Here is a 19,924-nt window from a genome sequence, read left to right as displayed (position 1 = left end):
TACCCTTAACCCACATTTCCAGTTTTGTTGCTCCCGGTAATGGGGAAGAAGCACTGGCTAAACGAAAACAAACGAGGAAACGCTGAAAGCCAAGCTCATCTGTGTGTTCTGTTCACCGTTATCAGCGTTAAAATCTACGTCTGTACTTCATCTAGGAGAGCATTCGAACGGTGGATTTTTTTTTCGTAATTACTTGTTAGTACTTACCTTAATGGAAGCTGTCTCGGGACTAGATTAACGGCCAAACTTGCTCTACGACGGACAGATTTCATGGCACATAGTGCCACCACGCAAGCAATTTCTTCCAATTCTGATGAAAACTAAAATCTCTCCCTTTGCTTAAATAAGTAATATATTTATTAAAACGTGGTCACTCGCCCTAGGTGTCACTCCACAGTTACCTACACAAACAACTCGTTCTGGAGCCAAATATGAAATCGAATTCCCAACGGCAGTCCTTCATATGATGACAACCCCTTCCTCATTATAGCAACTGTCGTGAAAGTCATTGAGGTTGAAGATTCTCGATGGACCCTTGGGTACCGTTGGTGGACTCCGCACCGTTTCTCCCCGATCGATTTTACAGTAGTCATCGAACTTGTAGTTGACGTAACGCTTGACCGGATCTCCGCCGGTGGTCTTCTCGCTTCGCTTGAAAGTTTCACCCACGATAAAAACATTATGACTAAGACTGTCCCTACTATTGGTAGTTGCTTGATTATGTCCGACATAACTAGGGTTGTCGGTATCTTCTAGATTATACGGGATATGATCGTTATTAGCTGATTGGTTATAGGTTTCTGGGTAGATGTTTTGATTCGCCTCGTTAGCGCTAGGTTCTTCTTGGGCTACTGCTTTTGCACTTGTTGGCACTTGCTCAGTAGTAATACGGTTGTCTACAATAGTACGATTGATTATACTTAAAGGAAGCACTATATTATTGTTGACCGCTTCGGTCCGCTCGGTGGACGAGTCTTCGTCGTAGCATCGCGATGGCGATGGTGACGAGACGTACCGGACGCGCTGAAGCTTCTTGTCGTAGTAGTCCTGTATCTTGACGGTACTCTTCGGTAGGGTGGCTCCGTCCGTTACCTTCGTGGCCACTGGCGGTGGAAGGGGCGGAGGAATCGGTATTTCCTTCACGTCCGAGTCCATCGACGATGATGAGTAGCGCAGTTGATTGGTTTTGTGTTGATCGATGTAGGTAATCTGCTCGCTGACGGTGACGGTCTTCTTGACGCTACCGAGCCCCCTCAACGATTTACCTTCGTTGAACAGTTTGTCAAACTCGTCGAAATCAGCATTGGTCTTTTTGAAAATATTGATGCTGTCATCTGATTCATTGCACATCAGTTTTTTGCCCGATTCGAGGGCTGCAAGTTGTCGATCAAACCTGTCGACCATTTCAAACTTTTTCGTCAGTGATTCTACTGAATGCTGACTTTTCAAAACCACGGATTGATTATGTCTCACGGGTTCGTCGTCACTTTCAGAGAGAAAATCATTAATCCATTTGCGTTTTAGATCGGTGCTTTTAATCGAATCATGTAACACTGAGGCCAACGGTTTAAAATTGTCAGCAAAATCCTTGGAGCTTACAAATTTCTCCACTTTTTTCGGAGGACTTTCCGAAAGTTTTGGCATCACTACCTTTGGCTTTATCTCCGGCTTGACTCCTTCCTGTCGCAGTACTGTGACTCTGCTCGGTAGTGGAAGAGCCACCGACTTCGACACATCTTCACTCTCCGTACTGCCATTCCGCTTGAACCTAACCTCAATTTCATCAGAATTGTTTTCAATCGAGAAATCGCTAGCCTTTTTCAATCGACCGTGCACAAGGTTCTTCCTCTTTTCAACTTCCTCCGAATCACTTTCCATACTTTCACTGTATTTTAACCCCTTGTTCCCTCTCCATTCCCGTTTTCTCGTTACCTTCAAGGAACGAACCTGCTCTGCATCGCTATCGCTCTCCTCACCCTCCCCCGGGTAATACTTTTTCAACGCCAGTATGTTATCCACCGACCGAGTCTTTCTTGCACTGTATAATGCCTCTTTAGTCGGCTTTCTTATCTCCGCTTGATCCAATTTCTCATTCGATCCTCGTTCTGCAATCCTATACAGCTCGCTACGATTCCTTTCCACCAATCGATCTCCACAATAGATCTCCATTTTCTCCTGCTGCCGTTGCTGCTGCTGCATCCTCTTCTTCATTCTCTTCCTCCTCGGCGGCGGTTCCACAACCCTCTTGCACGGCGAGAACTTCTCGTGGACCATCTCCTCCGACTGGTAGCTTCCGCTAAGTGACCCCTCGCCACCGACCACCGCCGTAATTTTCCTCGGCAGGTTCAGCAAAATCCCTCGCTTTGCCGCATTCCGGTCGCACTTCAACGCGTACAGACCGTAGTTCCCGTTCCCGGTCACGGTCGGTACCGTGGCCGAAATAATCGAAATGTCCGATCTTCTTCTTGCGTGCCCCTTCGTCCCGTTGGAAATCGACGCCACGGTGGAACTCGTGCCGGAACGTGAGAACGACGACGTCGGAGTCGCCACCGAGGCCACCGTTCCGACGTTCCTGGTGCGCGACGGCAGACTCGTCAGCTGGCTCAGATTCAGAATCGAGGCACCATTCCATTGTTTGATTTTTCGGAACTTTGGGAATTTCAGCGGAGGCAAAAGACCTGTAAGTAAAAGCGAGGGGAAAATGAAACGTGGTTGAGTTAATTTTTAATTGGATCCCTTGGTCAACCAAGGGTTAAATTGTTTCACCCCTGCATCGGGGAGCACCTGCGAAAGGTGAAAGCATAAAGTGGCACGGGTGCACGAACGAAACTACAAACTTCAATTTAAGGAAGCTCAAATGCCGTTGCTCTTTAGTGCAACCGGCGGCGGCGACGACGACGACAAGCTACTAACCGAAAAACGGACCTCACCTTGGAGGTGCTCCGCTTTTTGGGACCTGACGACTGCAAAGCGAAAAAGTTTTAATTGAATCCTTAAATTGATTTTGCTTGTTTCTGCGGGCCGGTTGGTATCATTCGGAGCCAAGCTAAACGGTTCACGGGTGCGTTCGCCGTCGCTCTATTTATGTTTGGGTGAGATAGAGTTGACACAGAATCAGTTTCAGCAGCGTAGTGATAAATGAGTTGTGAAGTTTTAAGCGATGGATCAGTGGAATTTCTTTGTGACAGTGACCAAGTTTGATGAAATGAGGAATTCTTATGTGATGAATGCAGATTATATGATGCCGGATTTTGAGAATCAATCCTAAATTTTGAATTGGATCTATTGAATTATTGGTGTCAATAAGCTCTCTGTAGAACAGATTTTGATAACATTTTTGATGATGGAATTTAAAATTTGCTTCTTCCATTAACCTATTGATTGTTTTATCCAATTATAACCAGCTACCGCAAATTTACAAAAAGCCAAAATTCGGTAGTTCATATGATGGAATTTTAAAACCGTTTGTAGTGCGAATTGGACATCGGTGTAAAAGATTCTTAGTCGTCATTTGACGTTGGACAACGTCTTACCCGAAGGTACTGGGTGTCAAAACAGCATCTAAAATTGGGGACCGTCACCAAATCATGTAATGTTTTAAACTTTGATATAGCCCTTATCTTTTGATGGATTTTTGAGATTTAAAAATCACTCGACTCGGAAACTCTCCAGCAACTTGTCAATTTCATTGAAAGTTTTAATTATTTTAGATAAACTATTGAAAATATCAATTCGTCTCATACACGGTAAACATATCCGAACCAACCAATCCCGTTCATGCATTCCCAACACGGACATCAGAATGATGTAAGTTACGGGCTTGTGACCTACCGTTTCATTCCAGTGTGTGACAGCAGCGCGTACGGACGTGCTTTTTGCTCGCGCATTTTTTCCAAGAGTTTTTTCTCGCTCGTTCGCTGTGTTTACGTTTCCGCTTCGTCGCGTTGGCGTTATGAACGCGATAGCGTCTATCGAAAGAGGTTTCTTCCGACGAGGGAAGTGAAAAGCTTCTCTTGAGCAACACGTACTCCTCGCTCGAGAATGGTGACGCCGGCTGGGTACCACGAAGAAACGGAAGAGTTAACAACCTCTGTTCCACGATAAATCACCAGAGCGGAAGGAGAATTGCCCGCCAATTTTCGTGAAAGGGGACCCGTCGGACCTTCGCCCCGACCTCCGGAAACTGATCGCCCGGGGCCTGAAGTGCACCTTTCGACTGTGCGTCGAAGGTGTGAAACTAATGACCGAGGGAAGGTCTCACTTCGACAAGGTGCTAAAGTACCCGAATGCGAAATGTTTCCAGTTTTACACCCACGACGTCCCCGGGAACAAACCCCTTAAAGTCGTGATGCGTGGCCTCGACAACGAGGACGAAAAGGAGCTAAAGGAAGCTTCGGATGGAAGTTGTCTGAAGCCGACAAATATTTACAAACTTCGTCGGCATGACACTTCCCGGGCTTACCGTGATCAGCTGTACCTGGTGCACCTGGAGCACGGTACTACCACGCTGAAGGACCTCAAGCAAATCAAGGCCATAAACTGCACCGTGGTCAAGTGGACAAAGTACAAGCCCGTGTATCGTGACGCGACGTGACGCAGTGCATGAGCTGTCTCCGCTTCGGCCATTGCACGCGGAATGCACCTGGTGCGGCGGAGACCACGGCATTGACAAGTGCGAGCAAATGGAAGAGGCTGACCCCAAGTGTGCCAACTGTGGGGAAAATACCGAGCCACCACGAAGGCCTGCCCGAAACGCGCGGAGTTCGGCAAAATCCGCTAGAAAGCTTCCACAAAAAATCGTCCAGCCCGAAGCTCGCCCCCATTGCTCGACGAACGGAACTTACCGACAATCCCCCTGGGTCATTAGGCCGATTTGTCATTAGGCCGAATGGCCATTCTTCCATGCAGCTCGAAGGTCTCCTTACAAGAGGCCTGGAAGCCTCCTTTCAAGAGGCCTGGAAGCCTCCTTTCAAGAGGCCTGGAAGCCTCCTTTCAAGAGTCCTGGAAGCCTCCTCAAGAGGCCTGGAAGCCTCCTTTCAAGAGGCCTGGAAGCCTCCTTTCAAGAGGCCTGGAAGCCTCCTTTCAAGAGGCCTGGAAGCCTCCTTTCAAGAGGCCTGGAAGCCTCCTTTCAAGAGGCCTGGAAGCCTCCTTTCAAGAGGCCTGGAAGCCTCCTTTCAAGAGGCCTGGAAGCCTCCTTTCAAGAGGCCTGGAAGCCTCCTTTCAAGAGGCCTGGAAGCCTCCTTTCAAGAGGCCTGGAAGCCTCCTTTCAAGAGGCCTGGAAGCCTCCTTTCAAGAGGCCTGGAAGCCTCCTTTCAAGAGGCCTGGAAGCCTCCTTTCAAGAGGCCTGGAAGCCTCCTTTCAAGAGGCCTGGAAGCCTCCTTTCAAGAGGCCTGGAAGCCTCCTTTCAAGAGGCCTGGAAGCCTCCTTTCAAGAGGCCTGGAAGCCTCCTTTCAAGAGGCCTGGAAGCCTCCTTTCAAGAGGCCTGGAAGCCTCCTTTCAAGAGGCCTGGAAGCCTCCTTTCAAGAGGCCTGGAAGCCTCCTTTCAAGAGGCCTGGAAGCCTCCTTTCAAGAGGCCTGGAAGCCTCCTTTCAAGAGGCCTGGAAGCCTCCTTTCAAGAGGCCTGGAAGCCTCCTTTCAAGAGGCCTGGAAGCCTCCTTTCAAGAGGCCTGGAAGCCTCCTTTCAAGAGGCCTGGAAGCCTCCTTTCAAGAGGCCTGGAAGCCTCCTTTCAAGAGGCCTGGAAGCCTCCTTTCAAGAGGCCTGGAAGCCTCCTTTCAAGAGGCCTGGAAGCCTCCTTTCAAGAGGCCTGGAAGCCTCCTTTCAAGAGGCCTGGGAGCCTCCTTTCAAGAGGCCTGGAAGCCTCCTTTCAAGAGGCCTGGAAGCCTCCTTTCAAGAGGCCTGGAAGCCTCCTTTCAAGAGGCCTGGAAGCCTCCTTTCAAGAGGCCTGGAAGCCTCCATTCAAGAGGCCTGGAAGCCTCCTTTCAAGAGGCCTGGAAGCCTCCTTTCAAGAGGCCTGGAAGCCTCCTTTCAAGAGGCCTGGAAGCCTCCTTTCAAGAGGCCTGGAAGCCTCCTTTCAAGAGGCCTGGAAGCCTCCTTTCAAGAGGCCTGGAAGCCTCCTTTCAAGAGGTCTGGAAGCCTCCTTTCAAGAGGCCTGGAAGCCTCCTTTCAAGAGGCCTGGAAGCCTCCTTTCAAGAGGCCTGGAAGCCTCCTTTCAAGAGGCCTGGAAGCCTCCTTTCAAGAGGCCTGGAAGCCTCCTTTCAAGAGGCCTGGAAGCCTCCTTTCAAGAGGCCTGGAAGCCTCCTTTCAAGAGGCCTGGAAGCCTCCTTTCAAGAGGCCTGGAAGCCTCCTTTCAAGAGGCCTGGAAGCCTCCTTTCAAGAGGCCTGGAAGCCTCCTTTCAAGAGGCCTGGAAGCCTCCTTTCAAGAGGCCTGGAAGCCTCCTTTCAAGAGGCCTGGAAGCCTCCTTTCAAGAGGCCTGGAAGCCTCCTTTCAAGAGGCCTGGAAGCCTCCTTTCAAGAGGCCTGGAAGCCTCCTTTCAAGAGGCCTGGAAGCCTCCTTTCAAGAGGCCTGGAAGCCTCCTTTCAAGAGGCCTGGAAGCCTCCTTTCAAGAGGCCTGGAAGCCTCCTTTCAAGAGGCCTGGAAGCCTCCTTTCAAGAGGCCTGGAAGCCTCCTTTCAAGAGGCCTGGAAGCCTCCTTTCAAGAGGCCTGGAAGCCTCCTTTCAAGAGGCCTGGAAGCATCCTTTCAAGAGGCCTGGAAGCCTCCTTTCAAGAGGCCTGGAAGCGTCCTTTCAAGAGGCCTGGAAGCCTCCTTTCAAGAGGCCTGGAAGCCTCCTTTCAAGAGGCCTGGAAGCCTCCTTTCAAGAGGCCTGGAAGCCTCCTTTCAAGAGGCCTGGAAGCTTCCTTTCAAGAGGCCTGGCAGCCTCCTTTCAAGAGGCCTGGAAGCCTCCTTTCAAAAGGCCTGGAAGCCTCCTTTCAAAAGGCCTGGAAGCCTCCTTTCAAGAGGCCTGGAAGCCTCCTTTCAAGAGGCCTGGAAGCCTCCTTTCAAGAGGCCTGGAAGCCTCCTTTCAAGAGGCCTGGAAGCCTCCTTTCAAGAGGCTTGGAGGCCTTCTTTTAAGAGGGTCGGAAGCCTTATTTTAAGAGGCTCGGAAGGTTCCTTTCAAATGGCTCGGAAAGCTCCTTTCAAGAGTCTAGGAAGATTCTCTACAGGAGGTTCAGAAGCCTTTTATCGAGACGCTCGGATGCCTGCTTTCAAGAAGCCCGGAAGCCTCGTATTAAGAGGCCTGAAAGCCTCCTTTTAAGAGGTTCGAAAGCCTTCTTTCAAAAAACTCAAAAGGCTCCTTTTAAGATATCCGGAAGGTTCTTTTCAAAAAGCTCAGAAAGCTCTTCACAGAAGGCTCAGATGCCTGCTTTCAAGTGGCTCGTAAACCTCCTTTTAAGAGGCCCGGAAGCCTGCTTTTAAGAGGCTCGAAAGACTCCTTCCAAAAAACTCGGAAGACTCCTTTCAAAAGACTCGGAAAGCTCTTTTCAAGAGGATCGGGACCCTCTTTTCAAGAAGCACGGAATTCTACCTTCAAAGAGGCTCAGAAGCGTACTTTCAAGAGGCTTCAAAGCATCCTTTCAATATGCAAAGCCTCTCAACAAGAGGCGTGGAAGCCTACTTTCAAGAGATTCAGAAGGTCCGTACAAGAGGCTCGGAGGTCTCCCTTCAAAGGGCTCGGAATTAATCTTTCCAACGGCTTGGAAGCCTACTTTCAAGAGGGGGTACATCAATTAATGCAAAAGTTCGAAGGGGTACCTCTCAAGAAAAAGGTTGAGAATCGCTGATCTAAGACATAAATGTTGAACAACCCAGAGTGAAAAGTGAGAAGTGAGAAGTGATAACTGAGTACTAAGAAGTGAGAAGTGAGAAATGAAAAGTAAGAAGTGATAAGTAAGAAGTGAGAAATGAAAAGTGAGAAGCGATAAATGAGAAGTGAGAAGTAAAACGCTAAGAAGTGAGAGGTGAGAAGTGAGAACTAAGAAGGGAAAAGAGAGCAGTTAGGAGCGAGAAGTGAGAAGTGAGAGGTGAGAAGTGAGAAGTGAGTAATAAGAAAGAAGGAATAAATATGAGAAAAGAAGAAAAAGAGATGGAAGAAAGAAAGAAGAGAAAGGAAGAAAAAAGAGTAAAGGAAAAAAGAAAGAAGATAAAAAGAAAGAAGATGGTAGACAGGAGAAAAGGAAGAAAGAAGGAAGAAAGAAGGGAAAAAAATGAAGAAAGAAAGACAAAAAAAAAGAATAAGAGAAGAGAAAAAAAAGAAAGAATGGAGGAAGAAAGAAGGAAGAAAAAGAAAGAAAGAAGGAAAAAAGAAGGAAGAACGAAGGAAGAACGAAGGAAGAAAGAAAGAAGAAAAAAGGAAGAAAGAAGGAAGAACGAAGGACGAAAGAAGGAAGCAAGAAGGACGAAAGAATGAAAAAAGAAGGAAGAAAGAAGGAAGAAAGAAGGAAGAAGGAAGGAAGATAGAAAGAAGGAAGACGAAAGAAGGAAGAAGGAAGGAAGATAGAAAGAAGGAAGACGAAAAAAGGAAGAAACAAGGAAGAAAGAAAGAAGAAAGAGGGAACGAAGAAAGAAGAAGGAAGAAAGAAGAGAGAAAGGAGCATGAAAGAAGGAAGAAAGAAGCAAAAAAGAAGAAAGTAAGAAGGAAGAAATAAAGAAGAAAGCCAAATGACCCTTTCGGCTAAATGACCTTTTCGGCCAAATGACCCTTTCGGCCAAATGACTCATTCGGACAAATGATCCATTCGGCCAAATCACCCTTTCGACCAAATGACCCTTTCGGCCAAACGACCCTTTCGGCCAAACAACCCTTCCAGCCAAACGACCTTTCCGGCCAAACGACCCTTTCGGCCAAATGATCCCTTAGGCCAAATGACCCTTTCAGATAAATGACTCTTTCGACCAGATGACCCTTTTGGCCAAATGACTCATTCGGCCAAAAGACCCTTTCGGCCAAAAGACCCTTTCGGCCAAATGATCCTTTCGGCCAAACGGCCCTTTCGGCCAAACGACCCTTTCGGCCAAATGACCCTTTCGGCCAAACGACCCTTTCGGCCAAACAACCCTTTCAGCCAAATGACCTATTCGGCCAAACGACCCTTTCGGCCAAATGACCCTTTCGGCCAAATGACTTTTTCGACCAAATGACCCTTTCGGCCAAATGACCCATTCGGCCAAATGACCCTTTCGGCCAAATGATCCTTTCGGCCAAACCGCCCTTTCGGCCAAACGACCCTTTCGGCGATTAATCGCCAGAATTTTTTTTTCAACTGGATCACCGCCACGAATCGTGTATTTTACCATTATCCATGATTTTGGACAATAGCATAACAATAAAAGTGCACTGCTGATGGGTCTTCTTCAGACGCGCTAATCAAGATTTTTATTTCACCCGGGAGCTCTCAGGTTGCTGGATAACTACAGTTCTGAAACACTATCTCAAGTAAACTGCATCGTTATTGGTCGTTACACCTCACTTCTAATTTCCCCTCTGGCCAAGGTCGTCTCTCACCATCCTTTTCAATAATTACAGTTGAGAATAACGACGTCCGCGAGTTTGTTGGTATTTCAACCGATGCGCCTTACGGCTTTCGTAAGGCGAATTACTGCAGTGTTGTCGAAGTGCTTCAAAGCAACATTTCATTGATCCGGCCGACACAAATAACGATGCACAAACTTTTTTTCACGTCTTGGCATAGTCGTTGACAAGCATGTTCTGAGACCAACTCTCGGGTTCCATGACAAATGATCTTCGTTCTTTGAGAAACCAAGTAATACATATCATAGTATATGCAGACCCAAACATGCCCATCTCACGTTTCGAGCAACTTGTGGTACAGAGTTATTACATGTAATTCCCAAGAAACATTAAAAGTTTTATAACGCTCTTGAAGACCATAATTTACTCTTCAAGAGTGTTATAAAACTAGCATAAAACCAAAATGTTACTAGGGTTGTCATCAATATAGGAAAACCAATAAATTTCACATGAATCAAATGCTGTCGAAGCACACAAACAGACCAAAAATGAACAAGATTCGCAAACTGATTTATTAGGTCATTTGAAATGTTCTTCTAGTTTGTTTTTCAAGCCAATCCTCATTCTCAAGCTAAATGGCAATATTCTTCAGGATTACACCCAACCGGTGAATGTTAGATTTTCTAATAATGTTGTATTAGAACCTACCAAAACCTGTATAAGAACTGGGCATATGCAAAAATGCTAGATTCTTGTACAAATGGTCGGGGTTCAGCAAAACCACACCAAGCGGTCTTTGACTGACGTGTAGTATTTTGTTCGTACAAGGAAAATGGAAATCATTTCATATCAATCTACACGTACATTTGTTGTGGGATATCCTCAGTTATGGGGTAGAAGGCTATTCGATATTATTTGCGAACAATTAAATCTGCTAAACAAAATCTTGGTCAGAAAATGGGTATTTTTTTGGTGGCGCTTGTTGCGATTTGGCTGAATCCCGACCAAATATTGTATGAGACTTTACAACTTTGCCTGCTTTTATTGCAATATTTGTTTGTGAGCTTACGTTTTTTACGTTTTTTTTATTCCAATCAGCCATGAAACTCCCGCGTTCAATTTGAGCACAAAGATAATACAATTTAGAGATATCCTCTAAAGTACATCATTTGAGTGCACATAAAAAAACTGACATTACAAACCAAACAGCCATCAGACATATCATGTATATCAAACATACTACAAAAGTATTCAAGAAACAGTAAAAAAACTAAGCGAAGAGAATTAATATGTTTAACATTATATTACTAATGAAAATATCTAATAATTAAAACGACACCATGGATTCACCACCACAACTATCCAGATGTAGACAAAACGAAAATGTTCAAGCGTAAATCACTACTTCGTTGTAATAAGCTCAGAAGCACCTGCAGAAGTTCTACAAAGCACCAAATGCCACCGCACTCTCCACATTCTACCGAGACAGTTAATCAAATTATTGCACCAAGCACCACACCCGTTCGTAAGTAATTGTCACCGTTCTTACTTTTTATGAAATCCATAGCGCTATCCGTACTGCACCTTCCACCGCATCCGACCGGTTGCATCGAAACTACTCTTCAGGAGATCGCAGGCTGTCACACCGTTTCTACGCCGCGGCGATGCTAATTAATCCACTCCTGCAACACTCTTTCGCGCGCACTGTTTCACGTCCGATTGTTCACAGCTCCCCAAGGCCGTTGCCATATTCCAGCACGGCGACGGCGACGTCTTACTCACAGTTTTCATGTGCGCTCTCCGTCCGCGCGCTAGCTGGCTGGCTGGCTGGTGGTGGTGGTTTGCCACTAATCACATTAAGATGGACAAATGAGGGTATCCGCGATGATTGCGGAACGAAACGAGTCTAGGTTTTGAGGTTTTTAAATAAATATTGTGAATCGAATCAGAACAATTTACAACTACAACAACGCGCGTGTTCGAGTGATAATTGTGATGATTAGTAAATTTAAATAATTCGACATCAAATGCAAATGCAAAGTCTTCATTTACAAAGCGTACGAATTTGTTCTAAAGTTTTGTGAGGCAAACCAACATTCAACTGACAATCCTTTTGCTTTTAGCTGAGAATCACTTTTATATGTCTTTTGTATTCTAATTTGAATTATTGTAATCGTGTTCTTTGTTGCGTTGGAACAACTTCGTTTCACCAAAACAGAACTTATTGAAAATACTTCATACCCCTATGACGAGTAACCGGCACATTATGCATGCTACAGGTTTTTCAAACGTTTGCGTACACAACTCACGCAATCCTTCCAGCCCTAAGGGACTGACCCCTGAAAACATCACCGTCTGCAATTATAGAGGAAAACTGTCACGTTACTTCACCGATATCCGCCAAGTGAACCACCACCACCCGACAGAGCGGTAGCCTGAAGATTTAATTTGTTTGCTCCTCCGTCAACACGTCGCGTCGTCGTTGCTTGGACACAAGTTGGGGCAGAAAAAATGTGTCGGTTCCCTCGGATCTAGCTCCGGGAGTTGGAAGGAAACTGTTATTCTTTCATTATCTCCCCCTGAGCAGCGCTGCTGCCCAGCAGCAGTCAGTGGCGATGAGACTCTCTGTCACATTATTTTATTTTTTGCTCCGAGGTGGACGTGTGGCCCGGTCCAGTGGTGACTATCTTTTTCTCGGTATCACACTTCAGGGACACTAAACAAGCTTCTCCGGTGGAGCCTGTGTTTCTATGTGTGAGATGATGTGCTCAGATGAAAAGTTGTTAAGTACTCATTAATCTCACTGGCGAACGACGACACACTTACAGGCGATGATGGGAAAACTGTCGACAGTACGGTGGACACAAGTGTTACTAATTGTCATTGACGAATTGTTTCGATTTTTTGCTCTAAGGACTGGTACGAGGTGGACAACCAGAATGTTGGCTATACAAAGTTTTATGTTTTGAGTCCTGCAGGACCATGACCGGACACGAGACACTACACAGCGTGACTAGCGATGGAAGCACATTTTTCTAGGGCTTATTGATGGTCGTGTTTTGTCGGGTAGTGAGTAAAGGCAGCAGTTATGAAAATGTATACGAAAACACGGTTGGTGGCCACTGACCAGACATGTACTGCACGTGTGGTTGAAAGGAAATTGATTTATTTACATGGTATGTAAGGTGAAGTATCTATGCAAATAAGAGTAATCCAATGGAGACGCATGATACCTCATTTGTACCGGCTCGGCAAGCAGAATAATGCGTTGATTTATAAAACGAAATAAAATTTTGATAATTCTTATTTTCGTATATTATAGTATTTATACACAACCCTGCTTTTTGAATGAGTGTTGATAAGCTTTCCTTTGCTTCTACGATATGCCTGGGAACTGACTTAAATGGTGAGAATTGAATCACCCATAGAGTAGAGTGGGGCAAGAGTGCGCGTGGGGTAAGAGTACGTTTTCGATTTTTTGAAGTAATAAAAAAAGATAAACTAGCAGCACTGCATCAGTTTGACAGGTATTCTGGCCAACTATTATCATGTGTAATTGTGAACGATTTGAATAAACAACAAGGGAGATATGGAGTTAGATAATTTTTTGGTCATTTTGCTAAAAATAATTGTGTTTTCGCAACTAGTATTTCATTACCATATATACGTTCAATCAGGTGAACATTATACCATTTCGATAACCTATTGTATAGAGCGGTTTATGGTGCTGAACACCAATGCGGTTGGTTTTCCAAGAAGTCAAAACTATTACTAGATTAAATTTTGGGAACGGGTTGGGCAAGAGTACGCATGTGAATCTTCAAGTTCTGATGTCAAATCCGTATCTTTGGCTGAAATAAGACTACTTCCGAAATGTGAAGTTCCACAACTAAGACAAAAAAGACAGAAATCGAAAATTATTACAAGTTTTGAGGATAATTTGAAGTAATTTGGTGATAGAAAGGACTTGGCGAACAAAGCACTGAAGCGACTTGTTGTAGACATGGTACGAAAACACAATTTCATCTAAATGATAGTTTCATGTTTTAATCAAAAGAAACATCTATAAATTACGCAATGCTTAGCTGGGATAGGTTGAGAGATGTATGACGATCCATATAATTTTTAGAGGATTCATACAAAAAGTGTGAGATAGGGAGGAGGGGTGATGAAATGGCCAAATTTTACGTTACGTGATTGGTGGACTTAGCCGTGCGGTAAGACGCGCGGCTACAAAGCAAGACCATGCTGAGGGTGGCTGGGTTCGATACCCGGTGCCGGTCTAGACAATTTTCGGATTGGAAATTGTCTCGACTTCCCTGGGCATAAAGTATCATCGTGCCAGCCTCATGATATACGAATGCAAAAATGGTAACCTGGCTAAGAAATCTCGCAGTTAAAAACTGTGGAAGTGCTTAATAAACATTAAGCTGCGGGGCGGCTCTGGCCCAGTGTGGGGATGTAATGCCAAGAAGAAGAAGAAGAAGATTGGTGGACTTTCTTTGAGGAAAATTCCTTTGTTTACGCCACGATACGGATTTGACATCCGAACCTGATATATTTTATTTCTGCAGTTTTTTGTATATAAACAAACAATGGTATTTAGTATGCAAGTTCAAATTTCTGGGACCCCCTCTCCCTTTAAGAGTTACGTAATCTTTAAACTCTTTGAGTATAACGAGGCTGTTCTCTTGACACGTCGCACTTGCACCGAGTCCCTTTTGTTAAAGCACCTTACATCTTCCTCCAAAAGTATGTCTATCGCAGAGCGTTAATGAATGATTAAATTTGTTATGATTAAATCATTCAACTCTATGATTAAAGATTATGATTAACGATTATGATTGATGAATAAAATGTTTGGAGTATGATAAACGATTACCGATCGTGATTAAAATGTTGACATAATATATGTATGATTATTGATTAATAATCGATGTGATTAATGGTTAATGATTATGAATAATCAAATAAAATGCTTTGCATAATGATCAATAATCAAGTGATATTTCTCTAAGACTACCAAATTGAGTTATTAAATTGTATAAAAGTCATATAATTATGATTAAAGATTAATGAATAGAAGCGATGTATGTAATGATTGAAATCGATGATTAATGAATAAACTCAAAACAATCATGCATATGATTAGTGATTAACGATTAAATCATATTTTTTGAAGGATTATGATTAAAGAATAATGATTAAATAACCCATTATTAATTAATCCTGATTAAACCTATGATTATTCACTATCTATCGGCATCATCCCAGCAATGACGCAAACCGCCTCATTCGAAATGGTGCGGTATGTGCTTGCGACCCGTAGACACATCAGCCACTGTGATCAATTTCTTGATATTGTCTCCAGCCTCAACTGCTTTGGCCCATGATGGTACGCCGTATCGGATAACAAGCGTACAAAGCCTACGCATCTGACTATGTATCGCCAATCCGTTGGACATCATTCTTGATAATTATTTTTCGGTAGTGATGCTCTTTGGCATGCATTATCGACGTGGCTCGTAAAATTAAGCGTATCGTCGACCATCACGCCCATATGCTTTAATGCTCCCACGGACTAAAATTCACCACCCCGACCTCCGTTTTGTGATTGTAGCGTACTGGTTTCAGGTGCTGCACGATGCTTGCTTCGATCAAAGTGACCGACTCGATGCTGGGTCATTAGATCGAAGGCCATTAGGCCGAATGGTCATTGGGCCGAATGGACATTAGGCCGAATTAGAAGTACAGGCATACCTCGATAGTACGTACACCTGCGAAATTTTAATGTACGTACTATCGAAGCGTACGTACTACCGAAGCAAAAAAAAATTGGGAATTTTTTTTTGCCTTTTTGTTTATTTAGGAATAGCAGAATGATCATAAAACCACCCGGAAGTCAAAGTTTCGATAGAAGGCTCTGTACTCTAAGCATATTTGTATTTGATATAGTACACAAGGGACCAACAGAACCCAGATTTTCTTGAAATGGTGCCTACATGTAGCATAGAGCAAAATTATTTGTGCATGTGAGGTTTTTTTTTTTACAAAATACTGTATTTTAATACTTCATCCATAAATTACGTGATACTTGTAGCAGTAATATTTTAAAGATATGTTACACATAGTACATAATTATGCATGTTATTACAAAAAGCAACGATTGGCCGTGGTTGATAGATCACTACATTTTTACGTGACGTATTTTATGGATTTCCTCTATAGATTTCATCTGAATGAAACAAATTATTATGATTTGTAATTATATAGGTAATTAACACAATGATGAGTATAAAAATAACAAAACAAATTTCGAAGATGTAAAAACGGGATAACATTCGAAGTTTTTTTTTAATATCCTCATCTTTCGTATCGTGTTTACGATTCTCGTACACCAAGGTGTAACGAAAGGGCTATATGTTCGCTCCAAAAACGAAGTTTTCATAAGATGCCCGGAGGGCCGACTTTCATATACCGATCTACTCAGCTCGACGAACTCAATCTGGATGGCGATCTACTCACAACTGCAGCTAGCGTAGATTTGATCTGTGTCCACGGCATACAAAAACAAGACACTATCGACACGTGTGTAAACATCAATTTTCATTGTAAACAATTGACGTCACTGCTATCGCTGTTCGAGACGAAGCAAGCCAACGCTCTACGATTTAGTATGGCCTTCTTTTGCACTCATCCATACTGCGATAGCAATCACGTCACTTTTGAACTGTCATTTTCTTCACGAGCCTACCTTGATTCTGTATACCGTGATCTGTGACCAAAAAGTGTGACGTGGGAAACTATCATGGCCACTAGATCCCTTTTTATTCAACATATTCTCGGAGACAAGACATAAAGATACTTTTGCTGAAAATGTGGGAATTGTTCTTCAGGAAACTAAAGAATAACTCCTAAAACGTCCCCTGAAATTCCTACCAGAATTTGTTTCGTATGTCAGTCTGAAATTATTTAATAACCTTATTTGCAATTTGCTTGGAAATTTAAAAATATTTTCCTCTCAAAATTCCTTATGAACTTCATTTGAATAAAACTTCTAGGAATTCCTCCGAAAATTTCTCCAGGAAATTCATAGGAAAATCCATTAAAAACTTATCTAAAAAATCCATTTGGGATCTCCTCCTTCAGGTACTATAGAAAATCTTCAGGAATACTCCCATAAGAATTCCTTCTAAAACTCTTGCTAAAAAAGAAACTTCCCGGAGTATCTCTTGAAGGAATTCTCTGCACAACAGCTTGAGAAATTTCTGTGGGAATTTCGAAACGATTTCCCGTGAGTTTATGAAGAAATTTTCTGAAGAATTTATAAAGGGAGAAATTCCTGAAGTAATTTCCGGAGAAATTTTTGGAGAATTCGTGGGGGAATTTCTGAAAGAAAATGTGGGTGGGTTTCTAGAAGAATTTCCGGGGTTATTGTTTTAAGATTTTGCTGCTAATTCCTGGAAAAAAATCTCGGAAAACCATGAAGGGATTTTTGGATGATTTTTTGTAGACATTTTAGAGGAAATACCAGCAGAATTTTTAAGAATTCCGGCTGATTCTTCCGGGAGAATTCTTTCAATGATTTCCAGAGGAATTTTTGAAGGTTGTTAACGGCGAGTAACATTGTGTGTATTTAAAATCATGATTTCGGGAATTCAGTGAAATAAATGTTAAAGACAATCCTCACAGAATCCGAATTTGAAAGTACTCGCGTTTTCAAGGGCACACCACTCAATACGGAAGCAATGTACAATTGTCATTTTTATTATTTCACACATGCTGTGACGCTTTGCGACGAGTACTTTTAAACTTGGAATCCTGGGATTGCCAATAAATTAAGTACTGCGCCAACGGTCAATTTAAAAAAATACGCTTGGATAGTCGATTGCTGGCTGAGTGGGCCAGCCAAAATATCGGCCAAAATATCGGAAAATCGAAAACGGAATGGGAAAAGAGATTTTGGCGTTGGGCTTTAAGGCGGGAAGGGGCTCGCCGTTGAAGAGTAGAAGGGTAGTAGAAATTTGAAAGGAAAACCGGTAACAATGGTGAATAAACGCGAGAGAAGCCAAGTAGCCATAGTCTACAACGTGTGCGAATTCTAAGTCCTTCCGAGTTCTTCGGCCTTACCTAGAGTCCTAAGTCCTTCCGAGTCCTTCGGCCTTAGATAGAGCCGAAAGAATGGGACACCGATTTTGTCCCGAAGTGTTGCGAGAACCCGCCCAACACTTTTAGAAGCCGTAGCAATCTGGGTCGGTTAGAAGCCTAGTAGAAGCGACCGGAGAGTTACCGTTGCCATTATCCGACATTCGCCGCCACCGTTCTTTGAAGCCTACTTCCAGGTGATCGTTGGCTACTTCATTACCATTTCCGATACCCGCCTATATCTCATCGAAGCTACAAGCCGCAACCTCCACATTATCGGTGTGGGCAAGTCAGCCCGCCGAAGGAGGTACACGACCTAACCAACAATGTGCATACCAACCGTTTCTTCTGCCACCACCACCGAGAAGGCAATAAATCGTTTAAACGAGAGTAGCGCTTTTGTGTTAGGATTCCGAAATCCGTCGTCGCACGCCCTGAGACCCGGAACCAAAAGAGATCTTTCGCACCCACCCCGAAGGGGTAGTCCAGCAGCCTGGGGTTTGATGCGGGTTTCATTATAAAATTATGTTCTATGAGTCCGGGGTCAAAAGGAGGTCGTATAGGTAGCTCCAAACGAGTTTTAACGAAATTTTCGGAAGAATATCTGGAGAAATAGTCAGTTTGCAGACAAATTTCTTAAGGAATTTTTGGAAGAATTTCCGGGGCGTGAGTGGGAGATGCCTATCGAGGGCTTCTACATGAGTTTCTGAATATATTCAAAGGGAATTTCTGGAAGACCTCTAAGTAATTAACAAAGAGATTTTGGTGGAATTTCTGGAGTAACTTCAGAGAAAATGCCAGGAGGAGAGTTACATGGGAATTTCTGAATTATTTTCTGGTGAAAGTTCTGGGAAAGGAGGCGTGGAAAGATTCATGGAGGAACTTGTTGAGGAATTCCTAGAGCAACTTAGAGGAACTCCTGAAGAAACTTACGGAGGAATTTTTGGAGGAACATCCGGATAAGTTCCAGAAAATTTCTAATGCACGAAATTGATTCACGCCGTGTAAATCACGAGCGGCATGACGCTGCCACACGGATTTCCGGATAAACTGACACGGTTGATCAAAGCGACGATGGATCGGGTGATGTGCGTAGTTCGAGTTTCAGGGGCATTCTCGAGTCCCTTCGAAACGCGCAGAGGGCTACGGCAAGGTGATGGTCTTTCGTGTCTGCTATTCAACATCGCTTTGGAAGGGGTAATACGAAGAGCAGGGATTAACACGAGTGGTACAATTTTCAATAAGTTCGTCCAGCTATTTGGCTTCGCCGACGACAGATATTATGGCACGTAACTTTGAGAAGATGGAGGAAGCCTACATCAGACTGAAGAGGGAAGCCAAGCGGATCGGACTAGTCATCAACACGTCGAAGACAAAGTACATGATAAGAAGAGGTCCAAGCAAAAACAATGTGAAACCCACCGCGAGTTTGCATCGGTGGTGACGAAATCGAGATGGTAGAAGAATTTGTGTACTTGGGCTCACTGGTGACTGCCGAAAATGATACCAGCAGAGAAATTCGGAGACGCATAGTGGCTGGAAATCGTACATACTTTGGACTCCGCAAGACGCTTCGATCGAATAGAGTTCGCCGCCGTACCAAACTGACTATCTACAAAACGCTTATAAGACCGGTAGTTCTCTACGGACACGAGACCTGGACCATGCTCGTGGAGGACCAACGCGCACTGGGAGTTTTCGAAAGGAAAGTGTTGCGTACCATCTATGGTGGGTTGCAGATGGCGGACGGTACGTGGAGGAGGCGAATGAGCCACGAGTTGCATCAGCTGTTGGGAGAACCATCCATCGTTCACACCGCGAAAATCGGAAGACTGCGGTGGGCCGGGCACGTAGCCAGAATGTCGAAATATGTCCGGTGAAAATGGTTCTCGACAACGATCCGACGGGAACAAGAAGGCGAGGTGCACAGCGGGCAAGGTGGATCGATCAGGTGGAGGACGACTTGCGGACCCTCTGCAGACTGCGTGGTTGGCGAAGTGCTGCCATGAACCGAGCTGAATGGAGAAGTCTTTTATGTGCAGCACAGGCCACTCCGGCCTTAGTCTGATGATAAATAAATAAAAACTCTGTCGTATATGACATTCCACAGTATCGATCCGATAATCGATCCCTGTGGAACACCTAAAGTTAACACAAATCCTGCAGCCAGGGCTGGTAACTGACGAAAAAAGGGACCAAATAGTGACTTTCAGTTGCAGAAAAAGTGACTGAATAGTGACTTTCAGTTTCAGTTGCAAGTTCTATGAGACG

General features: G+C 44.2%; 1 protein-coding gene across 2 annotated transcripts; it reads right to left on the bottom strand.

Moving 5' to 3' along the window:
• Positions 1 to 343: 343 nt before the first annotated feature.
• On the bottom strand, positions 344 to 12,499 carry LOC134205764 (uncharacterized). Of its 2 annotated transcripts, none has more exons than XM_062681337.1 (3): positions 11,750 to 12,499; positions 11,058 to 11,414; positions 344 to 2,678 (listed from the first exon to the last, which is right to left on the bottom strand). In XM_062681337.1, the coding sequence occupies exons 2-3, from the start codon at positions 11,116 to 11,118 to the stop codon at positions 460 to 462; spliced, it is 2,280 nt and encodes a 759-aa protein (XP_062537321.1). In that variant the 5' UTR covers positions 11,119 to 11,414; positions 11,750 to 12,499; the 3' UTR covers positions 344 to 459. The 2 variants fall into 2 exon arrangements, with proteins under 2 accessions (XP_062537321.1, XP_062537322.1); XM_062681338.1 differs by having other exon boundaries at positions 11,900 to 12,499.
• Positions 12,500 to 19,924: the final 7,425 nt, after the last annotated feature.

The sequence above is a fragment of the Armigeres subalbatus genome, chromosome 1, assembly GCF_024139115.2.
Source record: "Armigeres subalbatus isolate Guangzhou_Male chromosome 1, GZ_Asu_2, whole genome shotgun sequence".
Taxonomy (NCBI): Eukaryota; Metazoa; Arthropoda; class Insecta; order Diptera; family Culicidae; genus Armigeres; species Armigeres subalbatus.
Note: the sequence above shows the minus strand (reverse complement) of the source record. Positions and strands in the feature narration are given on the sequence as shown.